Source organism: Armigeres subalbatus, chromosome 2 (assembly GCF_024139115.2).
Source record: "Armigeres subalbatus isolate Guangzhou_Male chromosome 2, GZ_Asu_2, whole genome shotgun sequence".
Classification (NCBI taxonomy): Eukaryota; Metazoa; Arthropoda; class Insecta; order Diptera; family Culicidae; genus Armigeres; species Armigeres subalbatus.
Window position 1 is genome coordinate 278,896,908 of NC_085140.1, and position 26,849 is coordinate 278,923,756.

At 45.9% G+C, this 26,849-nt stretch overlaps 1 protein-coding gene across 1 annotated transcript in view; it reads right to left on the reverse strand.

Moving 5' to 3' along the window:
* Window positions 1–6,178: 6,178 nt before the first annotated feature.
* LOC134212294 (nonsense-mediated mRNA decay factor SMG5) overlaps window positions 6,179–26,849 on the reverse strand; it is a 39,560-nt gene continuing 18,889 nt past the window's right edge. Inside the window, exons 2-5 of the mRNA XM_062690007.1 lie at window positions 9,057–11,730; window positions 8,860–8,989; window positions 8,044–8,202; window positions 6,179–7,976 (exon numbers count right to left, since the gene is read on the reverse strand). Of these exons, the coding sequence (XP_062545991.1) occupies window positions 7,759–7,976; window positions 8,044–8,202; window positions 8,860–8,989; window positions 9,057–11,730 (3,181 nt within the window). The 3' untranslated portion in view covers window positions 6,179–7,758. The remainder of the gene's footprint in view (window positions 7,977–8,043; window positions 8,203–8,859; window positions 8,990–9,056; window positions 11,731–26,849) is intronic.

Below are 26,849 nucleotides of genomic sequence, written 5' to 3' on the forward strand. Positions count from 1 at the left end.
GCTCGGAAGCCTCCTTTTAAGAGGCTTGGAAGCCTCCTTTCAAGAGGCTCGGAAGCATCCTTTCAAGAGGTTCGGAAGCCTCATTTCAAGAGGCTCAAAAGCCTCCTTTCAAGAGGCTCGGAAGCATCCTTTCAAAGGGTTCGGAAGCCTCCTTTCAAGGCTTAGAAGGCTTGGAAGTCTCTTTTCAAGAGGATTGGAAGCCTCCTTTCCAGAGGCTCGGAGCCTCCTTTTTTTAATTCTTTATTAAGGTGTTTTTTAATTCTAGATTAAGTTCAACACCGAAAAGGAAAGGAGCTTGAGGAGCCAAGGGTTCCGCCACGATGCCTATTTGTGTCTGATGAAAAGAGGGAAGGGTGGGCCGGATGGGCACCCCTTGCATGCCAACTTAGGGCTCGCCCGTTGATTTACTTATTACGGTCGCAATTTGGTTTCCTAATAAAGTTCCGTAGGCCTGAAATTTTGGTGCACTGTTCTCGGTGTTTGATGAAGGATGAGGGCTATGTTCAAGGTATGTCTATCTTTAGTTCATATTTTTCAGCCTTTTCTACCTTAACGGATCCTATCGAATCATTCAGTCCTTTCATAGAAAGGTTTGAATGCCAAGTGCTTGGGTAAATGGCAATTTGAGAGCCCGAACTTTTCGGAGAAGCCATCTTGCTGATGAAAAGGTGGAGAAGATATCGAAGACATGGCAGAAGGTCGTGTAAAAGAAGGGCTGAAAAAAGAAGGGGAAGGCTGAAGCACCCTAATCTGAACAGTGTGTGGTTCACTTAGGGAGTGGGACTTAAATCTGTTGACTGTTCCCGAAAGAAGGTGTTCGGGGGTCCTATATTTGATGATAAAGCCCGGCATCCTTCAAGAAGCAGAAGAAAGCTGCCGTTCTAGCTTCATCTTCGCCAAGAGCTTCTCTGATGCTGCCTGGGATCCCATAAAGTTCCCTAGGGAATTCATATTTGGGGCATCTACAAATGAAATGGTCCACACTGTTTCTGACTGTCCAAGGGCTTGACGACCCCTCCCCAGCTGTGTGCGAGTCAGGGAGAACTGCCTAGGGCGTGGTGGGATTTAGCAGTGGGCTCTGCTAAAATCCCTCCCAAAAAACCACAAGTGCCGTAATCAGACTCTATCAAAGCGACTGTGTGCCGCTTCAAAAGCACAAGCCCAGGGAGTGCCAATTGGCATGGGGAGTGTCCCTACTCCGGTAGGGTAGCGCGTGAGCTGCTTCGGCAGGGAGTGAGTGATCTGGTTGTGCTGAGGCAGGAGTGTCATAGCGCGTCACCGCTATTGTCACCTCGAAGCGCAGCAGAAGTCTGAGTATGGGCTGCACATGCTAAGGTAAGAGTGTCGTAGCGTAGTATCGTTGATTGGTCCCTACATACCGCTATCGACACCTCGAAGCATGGTAGTGGAGTGTTAGAGTGAGTTGGGGAGTGTCCCTACTTCGGTAGGGTAGCGCGTGAGCTGCTTCGGCAGGGAGTGAGTGATCTGGTTGTGCTGAGGCAGGAGTGTCATAGCGCGTCGCCGCTATTGTCACCTCGAAGCGCAGCAGAAGTCTGAGTATGGACTGCACATGCCGAGGTAGGAGTCGAGGTACCCATCGACACCTCGAGGCATTGCAGTGGAGTGTTAGAGTGAGCACCCGAAAAAGGGTCACATGGAGTGAATGGTCTTTGGAGAAGCTGCTTCGGCGGCAGGGTAGCAGTGGGTTGTACCCACACACCTACAGTTGTGCACATGTGGTGCATGGGGAGTGTCCCTGCTTTGGCAGGGTAGCGTGTGGTCTGCTTCGGCAGTGGTGTGATTGATCTGCTCGTGCTGAGGCAGGAGTGTCGTAGCGTAATATCTGTAGGCCCAGGCAGTTACCGCTATCGACACCTCGAAGCGCAGCAGAAGTCTGAGTATGGACTGCACATGCTGAGGTAGGAGTCGAGGTACCTTCTCGACACCTCGAGGCATGGCAGTGGAGTGTTAGAGTGAGCACCTGAAAAGGGTCACATGGAGCGAATGGTCTTTGGAGAAGCTGCTTCGGCGGCAGGGTAGCAGTGGGTTGTACCCACACACCTACAGTTGTGCACATGTGGTGCATGGGGAGTGTCCCTGCTTCGGCAGGGTAGCGTGTGGTCTGCTTCGGCAGTGGTGTGATTGATCTGCTCGTGCTGAGGCAGGAGTGTCGTAGCGTAATATCTGTAGGCCCAGGCAGTTACCGCTATCGACACCTCGAAGCGCAGCAGAAGTCTGAGTATGGACTGCACATGCTGAGGTAGGAGTCGAGGTACCTTCTCGACACCTCGAGGCATGGCAGTGGAGTGTTAGAGTGAGCACCCGAAAAAGGGTCACATGGAGCGAATGGTCTTTGGAGAAGCTGCTTCGGCGGCAGGGTAGCAGTGGGTTGTACCCACACACCTACAGTTGTGCACATGTGGTGCATGGGGAGTGTCCCTGCTTCGGCAGGGTAGCGTGTGGTCTGCTTCGGCAGTGGTGTGATTGATCTGCTCGTGCTGAGGCAGGAGTGTCGTAGCGTAATATCTGTAGGCCCAGGCAGTTACCGCTATTGACACCTCGAGGCATGGCAGCGGAGCGCCCGGGAGAGCATCCAAGTAAGACTCAAATGGAGTGAATGGTGTGCGAGCACCCAAGTCAGTCTCGCGTGGGACGAGTGCCTGTGTGAGCGATAATGAGCGAGTACGCTTAGTACTGCCATCCCCCCAGAAGTAGTACTGCGAGGTAGTTCCTGGGGGAAACGATGGTGGAGCCCAAGGGAGTTTAGTCGGTATTACCGGTATGGTCGAGTCCGACACTCCAGTACACTTCCGTGTGGTAGTTTGGCAACTACAATGCACGTGTACTGGGTTAGTGTGTAAATGCATTCTCCCTTGTAAAAAAAAAACAAAAAACAAAACACTGTTTCTGACTCAACACAGGTCACATTTAGGTCGGAAAGGGCCTCCACCAAAGATGTGGGAGACCCTTGAATGTTCGGTCCGTAACCTCGACACGATCTCCTGCTCTTTCTGTGAAGTCAGTTCCCTCCATGGGCCAGTAGAGCCATTAATCTTCCTCAAGGATAGCATGTGGTTGCTACTCCAAATCCGTGCTCAGTCCTGGCTGACGACACTTTTTGTCCACTATTTAACGTCGGCCAGCGGGTGTAGGAAAGACCTTCGTGCCCAACGCTTGCTAGGGCATCGGCTTCTACGTTGCCTCTGATGCCACAATGGCCGGGGATCCAGGCGAAACTGGTGTCTGGTGCCATACCTGCAAGGATTCCTTGGATCCACGGGTGCTTTGGTGTGTGACTTTGAAGGGCAGCCATAAGGAGTCCGTAAGGATCGCAATTGATTTTTTTGCTGGAAGGGTGGCAGCGACGAATATGGCTACAGCTTCGGCGGAAAATACGCTGCATTGAGGCGGTAGGCTCTCGGACCTGGCTAAATTGGTACCGGAAACACCGAAACCTACCCCTCTGCTAGACACGGAGCCATCGGTGTACCGTACGGTATGGTTCCGAAAACGAGTGGCCACGAGCTCGATGACCGACCTTCTTAGCTCCTCCGAGTTGTCACCACTTCGTAAGCGCGCAGCGATGGCGTTTTCGAATTTTACGGGAGGCATCGACCAGCTCCTTGCTCCGTACCACCCGCGCCACTGGGGGAAGTCAGCTTCGTCGAGGAGAGGGATCCCGTACTCTCCTGATGTCACTGCAGCATAGGAAGCTGCCTTGCAGCAGATGGCCTTGAGGACTCTGCCGGAAAGGGAAGATTCCGGCTTCGACACAAGCTGCTTCCGCTGGCGTGGAAGGAAGGAGACCGGAAGCCAGTCGGACGTAGCTGTTGAATAGTGGGGAAATCAAGCTGATGAGGTCCCTTCGTGCAAAAACGGTCAGCTCTAAACCACACAGGCGACTATCAATGGTTGCTTGGTCTATACTTAGCCTGGTGTGCCGATTGTTGGTACGGTGTTTAGCGGCCAGGGTTTTCATCAGGCTTGCAGGCCACCTTTACCGCCCTGAAGTGTGGTAGGAAGGTAAGCCGCCGGTCGATATCAACGCCAAGTACGCGAACGATTTTCCGGTTGGGTATGGGGTCGTGGCCAAGCTTTATGGGCGGGCCTCCAACTTGATGGCGGCCATGCCAAACGGCCTTACCCGCATTCATCGTAAAGCCAATGAAGGTGGCCCAACGGTGGATTGCGTTGACCGCCGCCTGTACTTTAATTCTAGTTCGCCGGGGAGTTCCACCTACTACCACCAGGAGAATGTCGTCAGCGTAGGCGAAGAGGTGGTCGTTGGCCGGAAGTATGCCGAAGACCCCGTTCATTGCGATCAGGAAAAGGGTGCCCGCAAGAACCGACCCTTGGGGGACTCCAGTTTCCTCGGCATACTCTCCGGATGCAGAGCCGCCAATGAGGACCGTGAAGGTCCTACCGGTCAAGAAGTTTTTGATAAAGGCAAGCATGTTGCCGGTGATGCCCCATTCTTGTAATTTGTTGAGGACCAGGGCTGTCCAGGTCCTGCTGAAGGCTTTGGCAATGTCCAGCGAAACATGCTTGCCTTCATTATACGCGCTCTGCAGCACACTGCCCAGGTTGGAAAAGTATGTGCTGCTGCCATACCCTGGGCGAAAGGCTCATCCGGCCCGGAAGAGTTCCCATTGTACTTGGAGAGTGCATGGGCCAACTCACCTGCTGAAGAAGATAGGTTCAACAGGCAGTTGGGGGGGGGGGGGTCCACGGGAATAAAGGTGGCGCTGAGAGTCAAATTTCGAGTGGCAATGGTGCTTCGGAAGTCTGCCGGGTACTGGGCTGTGGCTACCAGGGAGGCGAAGTATTCACCGAGGGTGTTGGCAACCTGTACGGGTTCAGAGATCGTTTGGTTGCCTTGGTCGAGGTGGATAGGCGTCGCCCTCGACTTACCACGTATAGCATTTACCCGTCTCCACAGTGGTTGATGCTGTCGACAAAGTCTTCCCACTGCTTTGATTTCGCCTCCCTGATAATGATCTTGCACTGTCGATGCTCGGAAGCCTCCTTTCAAGAGAAAAGAGACTCGGAAGCCTCCTTTCAAGAAGCAAGAGACTCGGAAGCCTCCTTTCAAGAGGCAAGAGACTCGGAAGCCTCCTTTCAAGAGGCAAGAGACTCGGAAGCCTCCTTTCATGAGGCAAGAGACTCGGAATCCTCCTTTTAAGAAGCTCGGAAACCTCCTTTCAAGAGGCTCGAAGCCTCCTTTCAAGAAGCTCCTTTCCAGAGGCTCGGAAGCCTCCTTTCGAGAGGCTCGGAAGCCTCCTTTCGAGAGGCTCGGAAGCCTCCTTTCAAGAGGCTTGGAAGCCTCCTTTCAAGGCTTAGAAGGCTTTTAAATATCTTTTCAAGAAGCTATGATTTATGAGGCCTCCTTTCAAGAGGCTAGGAAGCCTCCTTTCAAGAGGCTAGGAAGCCTCCTTTTCAAGAGGTTCGGAAACCTCCTTTCAATAGGCTCGGAAGCCTCCTTTCAAGAGGCTCGGAAGCCTCCTTTCAAGAGGCTCGGAAGCCTCCTTTCAAGAGGCTCGGAAGCCTCCTTTCAAGAGGCTAGAAAGCCTCCTTTAAAGAGGCTCGGAAGCCTCCTTTCAAGAGGCTCGGAAGCCTCCTTTCAAGAGGTTCGGAAACCTCCTTTCAATAGGCTCGGAAGCCTCCTTTCAAGAGGCTCGGAAGCCTCCTTTCAAGAGGCTCGGAAGCCTCCTTTCAAGAGGCTCGGAAGCCTCCTTTCAAGAGGTTCGCAAGCCTCCTTTCAAGAGGTTCGTAAGCCTCCTTTCAAGAGGCTTGGAAGCCTTCTTTCAAGAGGCTCGGAAGTCTCTTTCCACGAGACTCGAAAATCCCCCTTTCATGTGGTTAGAAAAAACCTTCTTCAATGTTTTTTTAGGATTTTCTACGAATTCCATAGTTTCTCGAATTTACTGTCTGGAACTGTACTGCATAATACGAGACGTCTGGTCACTTTAGCATTGAGGATAGGCCAAATTTACGATCCTCAATCTTATGTTAATCATAAGAAATCTATAAAATAGAGCTTAGTGCACTTTTTTGAATTTCACTAATAATATACCGCAATTAGCAAAAATAAGTGTTGAACGGCAGAAAGGTTTTATAATGACGGTAGTGACGAATATAAGGCATTTGAAAAGTTCGGATAAAACAAGGAACAAATCAATTTGAGAAAGCATAAACGAAAGTAAGATTATTTATTTCTCTGCATAAGATACACCATCAAATGTTCTTTTATTATAGTGGGAACAAAATGAAAATAAAATGTTTTGCATGACTTCTGGATGATTTTGCTCTTGATGTAGGTATGGAATAGAAACTAGCATATTATCAACTGTGCTTCAACGTATTTTTACCCCACAGTTTCCACAACTAGGAAAGAGACCTATTTAGGCAGCACCCCTTATTCTCGTCTCCATATATGGTCGCGTGTTTCGATCAACTGGTTTATTTGTTTTCATCACTAAAAATCAATAGATAAGTACTAACAATGATGAAAATCAAGTAGTTCTGTTGGAATGCGGCTGAGTTAAATAATCGATGAAGACGGCAAAGGAGTCCTGTCCAAAAAGATATTCTTCCTAAAGGGCGTATTTCACGGGATTTCAAGGGACGAAATAGGATAACTTAATGTCGTTATTTATCATCCGTTAAAATATGTAAAATTGTAAGGTCGAAATCATCTTAAGCTTTGTTGTACTATTGCGTTCAAATAGACGGTATGATGTACATTATGATACTAACCAAACATATTCATAGGCTTATTCTACTCCTAGCAACTAGAGACGCCTTTTCTTCTGCTAGATGATCGTGTGAATCAAATAGAAGCCTATTCAGACGAGCTTTATCAAAAAATGTATCTTGAATCTTGATATGTAACATCATATACCCAGTTGTATGAACATAGACTTTATGTTACTTATATAATTTGTTATAGCTCGTAGTCTGAATAGCCTACTTATCAAAACTCTAGCTTCATCTGAAACGCTTTACTTTATTGCTCTTATTGTAGAATAAGCCTTAATAATATTGGTACCATATTTGATGGATTATTTCTGATTCAAAAGATGATCAAAGGTCTCAAGTCCATTTTGGTAAACAACATTTCTTCAGGCTATGCTCACTACCAACACCTAAGAGTGAGAAAAGGTCTTGAAGGCTCTTAGCCGTAAGTTGTATATTGAGACAGAGATTTTATTTGTAGCCAATAAAATATAACTTGAACTAAATAGTGTTTGCATTTCTTGCTAGCTCTGATTTCATACCGCCAAGGCAATGGAATCTAGTTTTGCAATTCTCATTTGATAAAAAGATGACTGTATAGATGTAATGCTGGTCTATTTTTGCTGCATCAGAAATATCAACCAACAATATTCAAAATCCTTCAGAACTTGATAAATGTTCACGTTAGCAGAGTGTTGCTTTACTCTGACGCTGGTAGATCAGGTCCGTCTTTTGCAACATTGCACCACTAATGCAAAACACAAGTAACACCGAAGGACTATTTTGTTTTGTGGTTTGATTGAAGATTTTTCCTCGCGATAAAACTGTTTGCTGCTTGCTCCTGCCCGCTTCTGTTGTTGATCTATCTTATAGAAAGCAACCACCGAATCCTACAGTATTCCTTGCCCTCCTTCCATCGACAGCCACTCTCGCCGTGATGGGAAATGAGGATGATTCGGGAACGGGGTTCCTTAGTTGTGTGTTAATCCGCGCGATTCTTTACTTCAATTGCTGGACGGGTGCTCATTTCCTTTTATAGCTGGAGTAGAAGGTTACAATCTGTTCGAATTTGACCGGGATCGCCTCGAGCATACCGATGTAGCTGAAGTTGTGCAGCTTCCGGTCATGCAGTGAGTCTCCCGACAGGTAGGTAATGATGTCCGCGGGCTCCTTGTCGGCATTGTTCGTAACGATGTGATTGCAGAACTGAACGATTTGATAGAATACAGTTGCCTCGCGATCTGCAAAGATTGAATTTTTCGTTATTAATAAACAAATAAATTACTTTTTAGAGATTAAAATACATGCCTAATTTTTTAGGAATCTTGAACAAGGGCATCGGTAGCATTTCGTAGTTCTTCTGGGAACGAAGGAATCGGTTCCCTTTGCTGAATTCGTATTCAAGCCATTTAATAGCGTTGCGTGCTCCGTCGCTGTGCTTTTTCAATTCATCCAGATCTGATAAAACTGTAAATAAATTTAGAAAACCATGTTTATGGGGTATTAAAACAAGATTAATGAATATCATGGTATAGTTTGGAGGTAAATACTAATGGCAACAACAGTGTCTGTTTTTTTTTTAGTTTCCTGACATTGTCAAAAAAAAACCATCATGGTCAGCATGCATGGTCTGTTTCTTTAGACATTCATCTTACGTCTGAGCTACGATTGACAATAGTGTAAGTTGCGTGTATTTGTTATGTACATACTTTTATTCCATTCTATTGATGATTTTGGATTAAGGAGTATTCTATGAAAGGTTATACGTTATACCTATAGCCCCCGGGGACTTTTTTTAACGGAACTGACGAATATTGAAAGTGGTACCGTTTGATGCAGTAAAGTTTCATTTGAAAACGATAGCGTGCTTCACCTCTGGCTCCGCCCGCTACAAAGCAAGACCATTCTGAAAGTGTCTGAGTTCGATTTCCGGTTCCGGTCTAAAGGCCTAAGAAATTTTCAGTTCCCCTGAGTCTATTTGCCCTGCCTCCCCTACTTAGCATTGTCGGTCGGGTAAAACCCAACTAATTCTTAAAAAATGAAATACCTAATATTATGCCGAAAGCAACGAGAGGGTTCCAGTTTACCCAGCATAGTTTATGAGCATTTATAAGCTATTCTTACCTGCCGTTGGAATCAATATGACAAACTTTTTCGTTTTGACCAGATTTTTAACAATCGACGTGTGTTCGGTCAAGCATTTTGAATCCAGCATCAAATACGGTGTCATTGTTATGTTCACTACTTTTTTGACCTGTAATGAGTGAAAATTGACAAGTTTTTGTATGGTTTTAGCTAATATCCCCAGTTGATCTACATACCTTAGACTCCAAAGTTTTCACCTCATTTCTCAGCCACAGTTGTCCCATCAACTCGTTAATATTTTTCTCCTGTTGTCCCTCATCTCCGGTGTTGTCGGAGTCCCGCTTGCTCTGTTGTCCATCTCTATTGTTGGTTTTGTTCTTCAAGTAACCTTTTTTGGTTATAATAGCGGGAACAACCTTTCCGCCATCCGCTTCTTGACTCGAGCGTTGTCCTTCCCTGCCTGAACCCGAACAGGTCGCTCGAATGCGCTGATTATTTTGTCGATTGCGATCTCGATTCCGACGTGGTTTCACCTCTCCGCGATCGTCATTGGTTCTACGTGAACGTGACTTTTCCTGTAGCTGCTGCTGTTGATCACGACGGCGGGTGCGGCGATTATTGTCCTTTCCAATGCGTTTGACCTGATCCTCCTTCTTGCGTTGCCGTTGTTTCTGTACTTTCTTACTTTTAAGGCTAAAATCACGCGATTTCGGACAGAAAGAGTACTCGAACTTCTTAGATTTACAGAGTGCGAAGCCGAAATCGACCATTTTCATGAGCCGCAAGAAGCTCATCTCTGAAAGACTAACGTTCAGACGATAGTTTGCTTCCCAGTCCAAGCTTTCCTGGTTGTCTTCGAACAGTGGGAAATGTTTCATGTGCATGTCTTCCTGAAGTGGTATGGTTCGACGAATTTCAAACAACGAACGGAAGTCATCGCGGATGTTGTCAATCGTGATCAATTGACGTGGGAAATAGTACCGATTAGAGAATATGTCGATATTAAAGTGATTCAGAAGCTTCATAATATTATGTATGAATTCCGGGTTTGATTGGTAGCATCCGATCAATATGTCAATGTTGGTATGTAACCAGTCGAACAGCAGCATTAACGAACGCATTGTGCGTTCTTGTTCTGCGAAGTTAATGATAATGTTCGGGTTCAGCTTGTGATAGCGTTTCTTGAACTTGAGCTGAACTTGTGGATCATCATTGTTGTCAGTTCCCAGATCAAAAATGTGTTCGTCTTCAGTTTCTTTCGGTGGAGCAGACTTGGCGGGTTCTTTCGGCTCAAGTTTGTCCTCGATATCGTCTTCCTCGTCAGAGAAATCATCGTAGGAATCAAAACTTGAAATAGAACTTGCGTCATCTTCGGATTCCGTGTCCAGTTGAAAATCGCTGTCATATTCCCCATCAGAAAGTTCCGAATCGGATTCATTAGACAATGCTTTACGCCGACGCCGGGCGTGTTTCTTCCTAGAAGTAACATGCTTTGAGCTCGTTTCACTCTTAACATCATGATCTTCGTTTTCTTTATTCGAATGTTCGTCACTTCCATTGCTTTCTTCCACGCCGGAAGAAGACTTTTGGTCTTTGACGAAAGCCTCCGCATTCTCCTTAGTGATTGATTGACGGGATTTGCGAACCTGTTCATCGTACTTTTGATACATCGCCGTGTAGAGCTCCCGGAACTTTTTGTCTTCGCGCACATTTTCAACCCTGAACTTCTCAACCGCCATTGTACAGTATTCCATGAGCTCGCAACACAATGCTACCATGAACGCATTCAGACTGTAAATTTTATCAGAACTATTGATCTGCGCCTTATACATGCAGAAGAACAAAATCGAAACGAGCTTGAAAATAAAATCATCCGTTATGAAATATTCGTCATCAGCCAGGCGACGTGCTCCCAGCACATTTTTGAAATCTATCAATACCGAATGGCACAAACTAGTGAAGTCGGTCACACTTTTATCATAGAAGAACACATCGACCACAAGCAAGAATTTAGCCACAAACTCGCGGATTGCATGGTCTTCTTCTGTGGAAGCGCCTTCTCCCGTACATTCTAGAAATCGAATATTTTTCTGAAAAATTCTGTTTACGTTTAGATCACTACAATCGAATGGTACTAGGCAGCACAATGAATACAAGTAGTGATACACCGAATCCAGGTTATAGTTCCTTCCGTTGAACAGCGTTCCTAGCTGATTCTGTGTAATTCCGATCTTCGTGTTCAACTTGAATGCTTCCCAGTAGTATTTGGCCGTTACATCCTTGATGTTCTCTTCCGTGGTGAGCCCCACAAGTCCAAATTCGCAGTAGTACCGATGCAGATCACCCAACGCAGTAAGCAAAGAATGAATAGACTCCAATGCAAACGACACTTCCTGTTTAGTGTAAATCACTTTTCTGTCCTCCTCGCTTCTCTCCTCGTCCAGCTTCAAGTTCTCATAACACCCCGATTCTTGCACCAAAAGGTCATCGTCATAGTTCTCCAGTAGTCCGTAGCTGACCAAGTGTTTCATATTGTCTAAATTGAAAATTTGCGCCAACCGCAGCACAATCACTTTCAGGTGATTAATTCCGTCCAGCAGCAATCTTTCGGCGCCTTGTTTCAGCCGTTGCTCCTGTTTCGCCATTTCTTCGGCATCAGCCGCATTATTATGCCACTGCTGCTGCAGCTGTTGATGATGTTTCTTGAAGATGGCAATCAAATCGTAATAGCCTTTTCGCCATAAGATTTCTCGTGCCTTCTTGCCCACCGTTTCGTAATCTTCGAACATCAATGAAACGCAACGGCCAACCAGCTGCCGGTGCCCTTCGAGAAATTCATTAGCCATAAGATCTGCAACGGTGAGGGTACTTTTACGCTCATCCTGTTGTTTGACCAGGGTGTACACGGACCTAAAAAGAGATAGGAATATCTCAATTAGTATTCGGCTGTAGGTCTTTTAGCCGAGAGTTGACCTAATGGTCGTTTGACATAATCTTAACAATATAAAACAAACTCTGATTGATTCACCTAGCGTAGCGGTAAAAGTCACTTTTACATTAGCAGCTACGTTAGTGTAAAAAAACTGGTAGGGGAGAGACGTTCAATATGCGCCCCTAAGCAAATCTTCGAATTTAACGATGATAATGGTCGAAATTATGTACTTCCAATGTGTTAACCACTAATTTAACTTACCATCTATGATACGGAATAAAAATTTGGACGAAAAACCAATTATATTCCGAAAAAACGATTTTATTTTGAAGCGCTGCATTTTCGTGCAATTTCAAACCATGCGGGTTGAAACGCGCCACCCCGAGGCTAAAACGCGCCAGCCTAAAAATGTAAACAAACAGCAGTGAACTGACAGAAGAATCAAGTATCGATTTATGAAAAGTCCTATTCCCGTTTCCACTGCAATGAAATGTAAATTAATTTTTTTTTACTAAATTTTCGTGTAACTAGTTGATGTGTGCATACAAGATATGTTTATCCTTTAATTTATTTGGTGGGCGCATGTGACCTTGTGCATTACGGAGCCAAATCAAGATTTTCTGTGCATGGTACATGTATCACACTTCCAAGAAGTGAGATCTTACAGTCTACATGAGTAATCAACGATCTAACGGACTGCTTCGAATGTGATATATGCCCTTTGTGATACGTGGAATAGAACGTGTTCACATCATAGGTTCTTGATAGTCCAAGAAATCTCTGGATTAAGGCTATAAAGTCTATAGAAGCAACAAAAAATCGATCGGACGGTTTTAAACATGGTACATGCCCTTTATGACACATAGAATAGAATGTGTACCCAGCATAGGTTCTTGATCATCCAAGAAATCCCTGGAATAGGCCTTTCGGTCTACAGGCGGAACCAAAGATTACTTGGATGCGAAGTGGTATTTCCTGTTGCCATGGGTTGTAGGTAGTCTGTTGATTAACCTTTGTATTGGAGGCCCCTTGTGTGACCCCTTCTTGGTATATGTTTGTATTCCAAGTAGTTCTTGATGTTGTCACTGAAGCCAGGTAGTCTACGACCACTATAGATTCAAGGCCTGGGGATCAACCTACATAATGGAGGCAGTTATTGAAAAATAAACAAGTTGTGTGACACCTCCATGGTATATGTTAGTATTCCAAGGAGCTCTTGTTGTTGTCGTGGGCTCCAGGTAGTCTACGAGCTCCATAGAGTCAAGGTATGTTGATCAACCTCCGTAATGGAGGCAGCTATTGGAGAATAAACAAGTTGTGTGACCCCTTCTAGGTATATGTTTGTATTCCAAGTAGTTCTTGTTGTTGTCATTAGTGCCAGGTAGTCTACGAACTCCATAGTTTCAAGATCCGTGGATCAACCTCCGTAATGGAGGCAGCTATTGGAAAATAAACAAGTTGTGTGACTCCTTGTTAGTATATGTTTGTATTCCGAGTTGTTGTCGTGTGCTCCAGGTAGTGTACGAACTCCATAGAGCCAAGGTTTGAAGATCAACCTCCGAAATGGAGGCAGCTATTGGAGAATAAACAAGTTGTGAGACCCCTTCTTGGTTTATAATTGTATTCCAAGTAGTTTTGTTGTTGTCTTGGGTTCTACGTAGTTTACGAACTCCATGGAGTCAAGACCTGTAGATCAACCTCCGTAATGGAGGCAGTTATTGGAGAATAAACAAATTGTGTGACCCCTTTTTGGTATATGTTTGTACTCCAACTAGTTTTTGTTGTTGTCATTGGTGCCAGGTAGTCTACGAACTCCATAGAGTCAAGCCCTGTGGATCAACCTCCGTAATGGAGGCAGTTATTGAAAAATAAACAAGTTGTGCGACACCTTATTGGTATATGTTTGTATTCCAAGTAGTTCTTTGTCGTGGGCTTCAGGTAGTCTACGAACTCCATAGAATCAAGGTCCATGGGTCAACCTCCGTAATGGAGGCAGCTATTGAAGAATAAACAAGTTGTGTAACCCCTTCTTGGTAAATGTTAGTATTCCAAGTAGTTCTTGTTGTTGTCGTGGGCTCCAGGTAGTCTTTAAACTCCATAGAGTCAAGGTCTGTGGATCACCTTCCGAAACGGAGGCAGTTATTGAACAAGTTATTGAACAAGTCGGAAGATCTCTGGTTACGCGTGTAGATCTTAAAGTCTATTCCAGAGTTTTTTGGGAGACTATGAACCTATGCAATGGACGTATTCTGTTATATGTGCCACAAAGGGGTTGTACCACTTTTAAAACAAGCCGAAAGAGCTCTGGTTACGCGTGTAGATCTTAAGACGTATTCCAGAGTATTCTTGGACCACTATGAACCTATGCAATGGACGCATTCCATTCTATGTACCACAAAGTGGTTGTACCACTTTTGAAACAAGTCGAAAGATCTCTGGTTACGCGTGTAGATCTCAAGGCCTATTCCAAAGTTTTCTTGGGTGACTATGAACCTATGCAATGGACGCATTCTATTCTATGTGCCACAAAGGGGTTGTACCAATTTTGAAACAAGTCGAAAGAGCTCTGGTTACGCGTGTAGATCTTAGGGTCTATTCCAGAGTTTTCTTGGATCACCGTGAACCTATGAAATGGACGCATTCATTCTATGTACCACAAAGGAGTTGTACCACTTTTGAAACAAGCCGAAAGTGCTCTGGTTACGCGTGTAGATCTTAAGGCCAATTCAGGGTTTTCTCGGATGACCATGAACCTATGCAATGGACGCATTCTATTATTTGTACCACAAAGGGGTTGTACCAATTTTGAAACAAGTCAAAAGGTCTCTGGTTACGCGTGTAGATCTTAAGGTGTATTCCAATTTTTTTGGATGACTATGAACCTATGCAATGGACGCATTCCATTCTATGTGCCACAAAGGGGTTGTACCAATTTTGAAACAAGCCGAAAGAGCTCTGGTTACGCGTGTAGATCTTAGGGTCTATTCCAGAGTTATCCTGGATCAACGTGAACCTATGCAATGGACGCAATCTATTATTTGTACCACAAAGGGGTTGTACCACTTTTAAAACAAGTCGAAAAGTCTCTGGTTACGCATGTAGATCTTAAGGCGTATTCCAGAGTTTTCTTGAATCACCGTGAACCTATGCAATGGACGCATTCTATTCTATGTGCCACAAAAGGGTTGTACCACTTTTGAAACAAGCTGAAAGATCTCTGGTTACGCATTCAGATCGTAAGGCCTATTCCGGAGTTTTATTGGATGACTATGAACCTATGCAATGGACGCATTCCATTCTATGTACCACAAAGGGGTTGTACCAACTTTGAAACAAGCCGAAAGAGCTCTGGTTACGCGTGTAGATCTTAGGGTCTATTCCAGAGTTTTCCTGGATCACCGTGAACCTATGCAATGGACGCATTCTATTCTATGTGCCACAAAAGGGTTGTACCACTTTTGAAACAAGCCGAAAGAGCTCTGGTTATGCGTGTAGATCTTAAGGCCTATTCCAGGGTTTTCTTGGATGACCATGAACCTATGCAATGGACGCATTCTATTCTATGTGCCACAAAGGGGTTGTACCACTTTTAAAACAAGTCGAAAAGTCTCTGGTTACGCATGTAGATCTTAAGGCGTATTCCAGAGTTTTCTTGAATCACCGTGAACCTATGCAATGGACGCATTCTATTCTATGTGCCACAAAAGGGTTGTACCACTTTTGAAACAAGCTGAAAGATCTCTGGTTACGCATTCAGATCGTAAGGCCTATTCCGGAGTTTTATTGGATGACTATGAACCTATGCAATGAACGCATTCCATTCTATGTACCACAAAGGGGTTGTACCAATTTTGAAGCAAGCCGAAAGAGCTCTGGTTACGCGTGTAGATCTTAGGGTCTATTCCAGAGTTTTCCTGGATCACCGTGAACCTATGCAATGGACGCATTCATTCTATGTACCACAAAGGAGTTGTACCACTTTTGAAACAAGCCGAAAGAGCTCTGGTTATGCGTGTAGATCTTAAGGCCTATTCCAGGGTTTTCTTGGATGACCATGAACCTATGCAATGGACGCATTCTATTCTATGTACCACAAAGGGGTTGTACCACTTTTGCTACAAGTCGAAAGGTCTCTGGTTACGCGTGTAGATCTTAAGGCATATTCCAGAGTTTTCTTAGATCACCGTGAACCTATGCAATGGACGCATTCTATCCTATGGACCACAAAGGGGTTGTACCACTTTTAGAACAAGCTGAAAGAGCTTTGGTTACGCATGTAGATCTTAAGGCGTATTCCATAGTTTTCTTGGATCACCGTGAACCTATGCAACGGACGCATTCTATTATATGTATCACAAAGGAGTTGTACCATTTTTGAAACAAGCCGAAAGAGATCTGGTTACGCGTGTAGCTCTTAAGGCCTATTCCAGGATTTTCTTGGATGACCATGAACCTATGCAATGGACGCATTCCATTCTATGTACCACAAAGGGGTTGTACCACTTTTAAAACAAGACGAAAGATCTCTGGTTACGCGTGTAGATCTTAAGGCCTTTTCCAGAGTTTTCTTGGATCACCGTGAACCTATGCAATGGACGCATTCTATTCTATGTACCACAAAGGGGTTGTACCACTTTTTAAACAAGCCGAAAGAGCTCTGGTTACGCGTGTATATCTTAAGGCCTTTTCCAGAGTTTTCTTGGATGACCATGAACATATGCAATGGTTGCATTCTATCCAATGTATCACAAAACAAAGGTCCAAGCTCCAGGAGGTTCTCGAAAAACTTTAAAGCCTTGAAAATGCTAATGAACGTCTTACTGTGCGTCATCAAGGATCTTTACCACTTATGACTTCTTGATTTCTTGGCGTACCAAGAACATCTTAAGGCGTCAGCCCTCAAACAATGGGACGACCATGATAATGAAAACAATTTGGACGATCCTAATACTGAAATAGGTAAAAGACACATCTTAAGACTAAAAGTGTGTTAAATATCAAACTTTGCTTACCTTAATGATTGCAAACTTTTTTTACGCACCAAATTCCAAATAGCGCTCCCTCCTTTTACGCTCAACATCACAGAAAACGCTCCCTCTTTTTACGCTCTAAATTCGAAATAACGCTCCCTTTTTTTACGCTCTGATTCAATTTACGCTCCCCCGTTTTGGGCGCAAAAAGAGGTTTTGCAGTACTAGATTTAAAATAGTCCGATAAATCTTAAAGTGACGGGTGTAGATCTTAAGGCCCAACTCCAGGGGTTTCTTGAATGACCCAAAATCTATTACGATGGCTCATTCTATTCTAACCATCCAAAAGGACATGTACCACATTTGAAACAGTCCGATTGATCTTTAGTTACGCTTGTAGATCTGAGGACCTAACTCCATGGATTTCTTGGATGACCGAAAACCTCTGCCGTTGACTTAGAATATTCTACATCTACACATCCAAAAGGATTTATTGGATGCCCAAAAATCTATGCTGAAAAAAACTCGCATCTATTCTTGCTTTTTTTCTCTATTCTACAATTTCACTCCTTGTACCTTGCACCTCTCACGTCTCGTTTCTCACTTCTCACATCCCATTTATCAATTGTCATATTCATCTTCATGCTTTTTTGCTCATTTCTCACACAAAGTATCTCGCTTACTACTTCTCCCCTTCTACTACTTGCTTCTCGTTTTTCACTGATCACATCTTATTTCGCACTTTTTACTGCTTGCCTTTCGCTTCTCACTTCTCAATTCTCATTATTTTTTCTTGCTCACCCACCTCACTCCTCAGTTCTCATATCCCAAATCCAGCTTACAATTCACGATTGATTATAAAACTGTTTAGGGCTTTTTAGTCGAATTCTGAATTCCTACTTCTCACTTATTGTTTCTCACTTCTCATCACTCATAACTTCTCACTCATCACTTTTCACTTTTATTTTATCACTTTTCAATTTTTACTTTTTTACTTTTTAATTGATAATATTTTAAAAATAAATTATTATCGGGACACGCCCTTCTCAAACTATGACATCCATAGTCAAGCACATTAGATGGGCGCGTTTTATCCAGCATGCAGAGTTTTTAACAAAATGTGTGTTTTTCTATGAAAAATGTAGTAAAGTTAACTTTTTAGTAACTTGGCACAATCTTTACTAATTTGTTTTTCCATACATGTGCAAAGATTATTGAAAAAATGTTTTTATCCAGTGGAAAATCCTTAAGGGAACGGAAGCTTAAATTTTATCAAAAGCGGAAAAAAACAAATTTATTTTAAAAATTTTAATATAAATGTTTTGATTATTATTTTAATTTGTTGATCTAAAAACATGTTTAGGCACCAGCTGTTATTGGTTTTGTAACTTAATTTAGCCTATTAACCCAGAAAATGCAATGGCTCGTATTAGCTGACTGGCGCATTTTAAACCTAGTTCCCCTATAATCAATAAAGACATTATCGCTTTTTCTATAAGGAAAAGTGGTGCAAGGTGGCCACGCTAAGTGGTAACCCTTGTAAAATAGTGAAAATCCTCCGAATTCTTCTGATTTATTCATGAAACACCTTCATGATTACCTGTCTTCGACACAAGTATCAATAAACATTGATTAATGACGTTTCAGTATCTTATAAACTGGTTTAAAAAAAGTGTTTTTATGATGCCTATATTTACCATATAGGGCGATAGGTATAGGTAAAGAAAAACCGTATAAGTTATGGCAAAAACTTTTTCGAAAATATGGATATACTTCATTATGCCACCTAATAAGCATAACAAAAAGCTAATAACATTCATAGATTAATGAAAAGTATTAGTATGTGCCTAATGCAATTTATAAGTTTTTGCCTTTGTCGTACAACAAAGTTGTACCGAAAGGCTATAATTTCACTCCGAAAACGAAATTTTTATAGAAGCCTCGGAGATCCAAAGTGATCCAAAGCTTGACGAGCTGAGCAAATGTCTGTCTGTCCGTGTGTATGTGAAGCTACGAAAAACATTAGACAACGATTTTCTCGCAACAAGTTCCATTCGACAAAGCCTTGTTGATCACTATTGAATTTTATAACGATCGACCGTTGCGTTTGAAAGTTATGAAAAAAATGGTACATTTAACCATATTAGCACAATGTTGGTGTCTTGGCTAAATGTGAGAAAGGCAATATCACTACTCGGTGGATTAAGTTGGGTTTTTCTTATACATATCATTAAGCGCCTGCTTTGGCAAAAAAGTATTAGAAATCTTAATAATTAACAACATTTTTTTTCTCGTGTAGGTAAGGCTTCCAAAACCTTGGGCTTTTTCTTTCGGATGGCTAAAGAATTTACTGTCTGAAGTCTCTATATTGCTCACTGGTGCGGTCGATTTAGGGGCAGCAGGGACTATGTCCAAGGGCTTGACGATCCCTCCCCAGGCCATCTGCGAGTTGTGGCGCCTGCCTAGGATGTGGTGGGGTTTGACAGTGGACCCTGTTAAACCTCTATAAAAAGCTGCATGTATCCGCAAGTAGGCTCCGCCAAAGCGACCGTGTGCCGCTCAAAGCGCACAAGCCCAAGTCCTGGTGTTAGGTGGGACGCTAAACAGCCCTGACACGACGGCCCTCCGACGCGACAGAAGGTTTGCGCAGGCTCAATAAGCCGCCTTTGAAAACAACTATTACGAACGACATAGAAGATAATACGACTCGATACAATCGGCAACGACCTAGGCGACGAATAAAGCATCACGATTGGAAGCTTGGAACATGGAACTGCAAGTCGCTAGGCTTCGCAGGTTGCGACAGGATAATCTACGATGAATTACATCCCCGCAACTTCGATGTCGTAGCGCTGCAGGAAATCTGCTGGACAGGACAGAAAGTGTGGAAAAGCGGGCATCGAGCGGCTACCTTCTACTGAAGCTGTGGCACCACCAACGAGCTGGGAACCGGCTTCATAGTGCTGGGAAAGATGCGCCAACGAGTGATTGGGTGGCAGCCAATCAACGCAAGGATGTGCAAGCTGAGGATAAAAGGCCGTTTCTTCAACTATAGCATCATCAACGTGCACTGCCCACACAAAGGGAGATCCGACGACGAGAAAGAAGCGTTCTATGCGCAGCTGGAGCAGACATACGATGGATGCCCACTGCGGGACGTCAAAATCGTCATCGGTGACATGAACGCTCAGGTAGGAAGGGAGGAAATGTACAGACCGGTCATCGGACCGGATAGTCTGCATACCGTATCGAACGACAACGGACAACGATGAATAAACTTTGCAGCCTCCCGCGGAATGGTAGTCCGAAGCACCTTCTTCCCCAGTAAGAATATCCACAAGGCCACATGGAAATCACCTAATCAAGTAACGGAAAACCAAATCGACCACGTTCTAATCGACGGTAAATTCTTCTCCGACATCACGAACGTACGCACTTACCGCAGTGCGAATATTGAATCCGACCACTACCTCGTCGCAGTATGTCTGTGATCAACACGCGTCGGAGTCGTCCGCCGCGGCTTAACATTGGGCGGTTACAAGACTACGCGCAGCAGCTGGAAGTGGCACTCCCAACGGAAGAGCAGCTAGGCGCAGCATCTCTTGAAGATGGCTGGAGAGATATTCGATCCGCCATTGGAAGCACCGCAACCGCTGCACTAGGCACGGTGGCTCCGGATGAGAGAAATGACTGGTATGACGGCGAATGTGAGCAGTTAGTTGAGGAGAAGAATGCAGCATGGGCGAGATTGCTGCAACAGCGCACGAGGGCGAACGAGGCACGATACAAACGGGCGCGGAACAGACAAAACTCGATTTTCCGGAGGAAAAAGCGCCAGCAGGAAGATCGAGACCGTGAAGAGACGGAGGAACTGTACCGCGGTAATAACGCACGAAAGTTCTATGAGAAGTTGAACCGTTCACGTAAGGGCCACGTGCCGCAGGCCGATATGTATAAGGACATAAACGGGAACCTTCTTACGAACGAGCGTGAGGTGATTCAAAGGTGGCGGCAGCACTACGAAGAGCACCTGAATGGCGATATAGCAGACAACGGTGGCGGTATGGTAATGAACCTAGGAACTTCCGGCTCCGAATCTCCAGGAAATCCAGGAGGAGATCGGCCGGCTGAAAAACAACAAAGCCCCTGGAGTTGACCAACTACCAGGAGAGCTGTTTAAACACGGTGGTGAAGCACTGGCTAGAGCGCTGCACTGGGTGATTACCAAGGTTTGGGAGGATGAAGTTCTGCCGCAGGAGTGGATGGAAGGTGTCGTGTGTCCCATCTACAAAAAGGGCGATAAGCTGGAATGTAGCAACTACCGCGCAATCACATTGCTGAACGCCGCCTACAAGATACTCTCCCAAATTTTATGCCGCCGACTAACACCAATTGCAAGAGAGTTCGTGGGACAGTACCAGGCGGGATTTATGGGTGAACGCTCTACCAAAGACCAGGTGTTCGCCATACGTCAGGTATTGCAGAAATGCCGCGAATACAACGTGCCCACACATCATCTATTTATCGACTTCAAAGCCGCATATGATACAATCGATCGGGACCAGCTATGGCAGCTAATGCACGAAAACGGATTTCCGGATAAACTGATACGGTTGATCAAGGCGACGATGGATCGGGTGATGTGCGTAGTTCGGGTTTCAGGGGCATTCTCGAGTCCCTTCGAAACGCGTAGAGGGTTACGGCAAGGTGATGGTCTTCCGTGTCTGCTATTCAACATCGCTTTGGAGGGAGTAATACGAAGGGCAGGGATTGACACGAGTGGTACGATTTTCACGAAGTCCGTCCAGTTATTTGGTTTCGCCGACGACATTGATATCATGGCACATAACTTTGAGAGGATGGAGGAAGCCTACATCAGACTGAAAAGCGAAGCTAAACGGATTGGACTAGTCATCAACACGTCGAAGACGAAGTACATGATAGGAAGAGGCTCAAGAGAGGTCAATGTGAGCCACCCACCACGAGTTTCTATCGGTGGTGACGAAATCGAGGTGGTTGAAGAATTCGTGTACTTGGGCTCACTGGTGACCGCCGATAACGATACCAGCAGAGAAATTCGGATACGCATAGTGGCTGGAAATCGTACGTATTTTGGACTCCGCAAGACGCTCCGTTCGAATAGAGTTCGCCGCCGTACCAAACTGACTATCTACAAAACGCTTATAAGACCGGTAGTTCTCTACGGACACGAGACCTGGACGATGCTCGTGGAGGACCAACGCGCACTGGGAGTTTTATAAAGGAAAGTGTTGCGTACCATCTATGGTGGGGTGCAGATGGCGGACGGTACGTGGAGGAGGCGAATGAACCACGAATTGCATCAGCTGTTGGGAGAACCATCCATCGTTCACACCGCGAAAATCGGAAGACTGCGGTGGGCCGGGCACGTAGCCAGAATGTCGGACAGTAATCCGGTGAAAATGGTTCTCGACAACGATCCGACGGGAACAAGAAGGCGAGGTGCACAGCGGGCAAGGTGGATCGATCAGGTGGAGGACGACTTGCGGACCCTCCGCAGACTGCGTGGTTGGCGAAGTGCAGCCATGGACCGAGCTGAATGGAGAAGTCTTTTATGTGCAGCACAGGCCACTCCGGCCTTAGTCTGATGATAAATAAATAAATGGTACGGTCGATACAGGAGTATTGCTCCGCCATTTGGAATCCCAATTATACGAATGGTGCAGAACAAATTGAGTCCGTGCAACGATGCTTCCTACGATTTGCACTGCGTAGACTACCGTGGAGAGATCCATTACGCCTGCCAAGTTATGAAAGCCGCTATTGGCTTATCGATCTGGAGCCGCTTAGAGAACGCCGTAACACTGCTCGGGCTGCGCCCGTTGCAGACGTTTTGCAAGGCCGAATAGGTTGTAGCGACATTTTGGAACAGATTAATATTAATGTTTTAAGAATGCCATTTGCGTCGGACTGAGTACAGTATGAACGGTAGTTTTGAAGGATTACTGCGTATAATCAACAGGGTTTCTACAATCTTCGACTTCAACCTGCCTTGTCAGACGCTGCGTCGAAGATTCAAAGAATTTTTCTCATCGCAATAGATAGCTGTTTTAGTTTTGACGTAGGACTTACGTCTCTCTTCACTATACCGGGTGTCATTTCAATATTTCTAAATCGACCGCGTTACGCTGTGTTGAAAGATTTTGAATGATAATAGCGTTTGTCCCAGTGAACGGATCTCTTCGGAAAACCCCTTAATCGACAGATCTCAAGTATGCCTTTCATATTCATACTTGATATGACCCGAAAAACTTGTTTCAATAGGCCTAAAACTGTTTTCGAAGCAAAACATTGACTGCACTGAAACCTATAAATATGAGTGCCGCTTGTTCCTCGCGTCATTTGTTCGCTTGATTCTGATGGGTGCAGATGCTAGCGGATAAGCTGCAACTGCGCACCAAAATAAGCCATAAAAGAGGGTGACGCAATTCTTCCTTCTCATTCTGTTCAGAACTTCCAACGGGATATTATCATCATCAACGATGAACAAAACCGGGGTGCTACCCAGCACCATGAATCAGTTTTTTGACGAACATCAAGTGGAACACAGCAGCAGAAGAAGCAGCCCAGCCTAGACCACACACCGCAACAGTGCCGAGCAGAGCCCCGCAGCAGAAACGAGCCGAGACCAGCCGGCCTCAGTATTGAGCCGAGACCGGCCGGCATCAGTGTTGAGCAGAGAAAGGTGAAGAGAGAAAAAGAGAAAAAGTTACAGCGTTCTAGAATGGTTTCCTGCCATAGTGCTGTCCAATGAGCAGCTTGAAGTAGCTCGAAGTTGTTCCCGTCCTGCTCGTTCTTTTTTGTCAACAAATGGGCATGGGCAGGACAGGAAAAAACTTCAAGCTACTTCAAGCTCTCATTGGACAGCACTAATAACTCTCTTGGCCCTGATAAGGGCCGGAAATTAACTCTTTCAGAGGAAACTTGTTGACCAAGGGACAACAAGTTTCCTCTGAAAGAGTTAATTTCCGGCCCTTATCAGGGCCAAGAGAGTTATTAGTGCTGTCCAATGGGAGCTTGAAGTAGCTTGAAGTTTTTTCCTGTCCTGCCCATGCCCATTTGTTGACAAAAAAGAACGAGCAGGACGGGAACAACTTCGAGCTACTTCAAGCTGCTCATTGGACAGCACTATTTATAATTTTCGCAATTGGTTGGCATTCATCACTGGTTCGTCGGTCGCTGCATTAAGGCAGTTTGCATCCCGCTGGTTCCATTGGGGAACCAGCACACGTCGCACACCCCAGAGCACCCAGTTTCAGTTTCACAGTCCACTGCAACATGACGCAACAGATGGAGATAGAAAATGTATGCCATCAAAGCAAACGGTTCTTCTGAGAGCCACTGATACTTACTAAAGAGTTTAATATTAAAGCTTTCAATACCTTCCGCTGTAAAAATAGTACTTTTGTGCCAAATTCAATCTTCTAGAGATAAAATGTTATACGCAAGTAGCAGATTTTCAAGATTTTCGCGGCCAATTAACAATATACCAAAACGGAATGCTATGAATCGATTTTTTATGTATTGGATTTATTTGAATTTTGGATTTATTTGACATTTGATAAAAATTATGTAGAAAAATGACTCTTTGATACTTTCTAAAAGACATTCCAGTTCGAGACAGCAACACGTACGGACGTGTTTTTTGCTCGCGCATTTTTTCGAAGTGTTTTTTCTCGTTCTTTCGCTGTTTACGTTTTCGCCTGTCGCGTTGGCGTTATTTTCTCCCGGACCCGTCATGGGAGACTTGGTGGCCGATTCGGTCGCTGGAAAAGTGCCTAAGCGCACTGCTCTTGGAGGCGCGGGTAACCCCTCCAAGCAGCTTTTGCAGAGCAACGTGTTTTCGCCGTTGCCGCTTGATGACGCCGGCAATCCGCCGAAAAAGAGGAAGAAGCAGCAATCGCAGCTGCCGCAGGTGCAACCGGAGCGGAAGGAGAAGTGCCCGCCCGTGTTTGTGAAGGGCGATCCGCCGGATTTACGCCCAAAAATTCGCCAGCTGATCGCTAAGGGGCTGAAATGTACTTTTCGGCTCTGCAGCGAGGGCGTGAAAGTGATGCCGGCCAACAGGGACCATCATCAATCCGTCGTGGAGTTCCTCGAGGTCCACAAGTATGAGTACTACACTCATGACCACCCCGGCACGAAGCCGCTCAAGGCTTTGCTGCGAGGACTTCACGACATGAAGGAGGAAGAGCTCCAAGCAGAGCTTGAAAGTTGCGGACTGAAGCCAGTAGCCGTCCACAAGATCGCTCGTCACGACAAGGCGAGGAAATATCGCGACCAGCTTTACCTGATCCATCTGGAGCACGGCTCCACTACCTGGAAGGACCTGAAGCTGGTTGGCGTTATAAATTACACCGTCGTTGACTGGGAGCGGTATCGGCCAGTGCACCGCGATGTCACGCAATGCACCAACTGCTTCAATTTCGGGCACGGCACCAGGAACTGCCGCATGAAGCCGCGCTGCAACAAGTGTGGCGAACCCCATCCGACGGACGAGAGCGACAAAATGAGGTGGCCGATCCCAAGTGCGCCAACTGTGGCGACAAACATCGGGCCACCACAAAGGGCTGCCCAAAGCGAGCCGAGTTCCTGGAAATCCGGAAGAAGGCTTCCACCAGGACCATTCCGAAGAAGAACCGTGTTCCTGTAATCAACGAGGTGAACTTTCCAGCTATCCCGGCTCCCCGTCGTGTGATTCCAATACTCCCACCGCTACAGCCGCACAAGCGACTGGCAGCGGCAGCTGCATCGGTCCAAGCTCCAGCATCGTCGGCACCATCCACCAGCGAATGGCCCCCGCTTCCTCCTCCTGGGTTCCGTCGGCAGTCGGAGAACGAAGCCGTCCCACCGGAAGAATCTGCCCGCTGTACACTCCGGAGCAACTGATGCCGATCTTCGCGCAGCTCGCCACTCGACTGCGCGGCTGCAAAACCCGATTCGACCAGGTCTTCACACTTGGCATGTTCATCATTGAAAATGGCTGCTAGGGTGGGCCTGGTCAACTGGAACGCTTGCTCGCTAAAGAGCAAAACAATCGAGCTGAAGGATTTCCTTGAGGAGAAGGAAATAGACGTGGCGTTCACCACCGAAACGCACCTAAAACCGGAGGTGAACATCAACATCCCGGACTTCCGCATCGTGCGACTCGACCGGCCGACCAGGGGAGGTGGTGTGGCCATCGCTCTTCGCTACAACATCAACTGTCGTCTGCTTCCAAGCTTCCAGCTCAGTGTCATCGAGGCCATCGGTGTCGAAATCACCACTTCGGTGGGCACAATCGCGCTCATCGCGGCGTACTGTCCAACGCAAGCCAAAGCCGGCGATGGATCATCGGCTGCCCTTCGGAGAGACATCGTCAAGCTGACGCGGAGGCAAGGCCAGTATATCATTGCCGGCGACTTGAATGCCAAACATCAAGCCTGGGGCAACAGTCGCGGCAATCGAAACGGCACCATCTGGAGCAACGACATGGAGGAAGGCCACTACACGATCCTGAGCCCGGATTCCCCACTCGGCTGGAGTCGGTCCGGTGCCCACGCAACGCTCGACCTCTACGTAACAAACCTGAGTGACCACGTCTCGCAGCCGGTTGTATACCAGGAGCTCAGTTCGGATCACTATCCGGTGGTGGCGGAACTGGGCTCCTCGGTCAATCGGCACCAGCAGTTACGGCGGAACTACCACCGAGTGAACTGGCAGCGGTTCCAGCAGTGCGTCGATAACACCGTCGACTACGAGGTGCGTCCGGAGACGCCGGAAAGTATCGACCGCCAGCTGTGCGCTATCGAGGAGGCGATCACGGCGGCCCGAGAGCAACACGTACCGACGGCTCGGCAGGTAAGCAACTCCTTAAACATCGATACACTCACCAAAGATTTGATTCGATTGCGGAATGTCACTCGCAGGCAGTTTCAGCGTACTGGACTGCCTGAGCTTAAGGCACGCTGCAATCGAATCACAAAATTATCAAGGCCAGAATGGTGGACCTCAAAAATAATGACTTCTCGAATAAGATCCGCACTCTCCCAGACTATGCTAAGCCGTTCTGGAAAATGACCAAAATTCTAAAATCCAAGCCTCGGCCC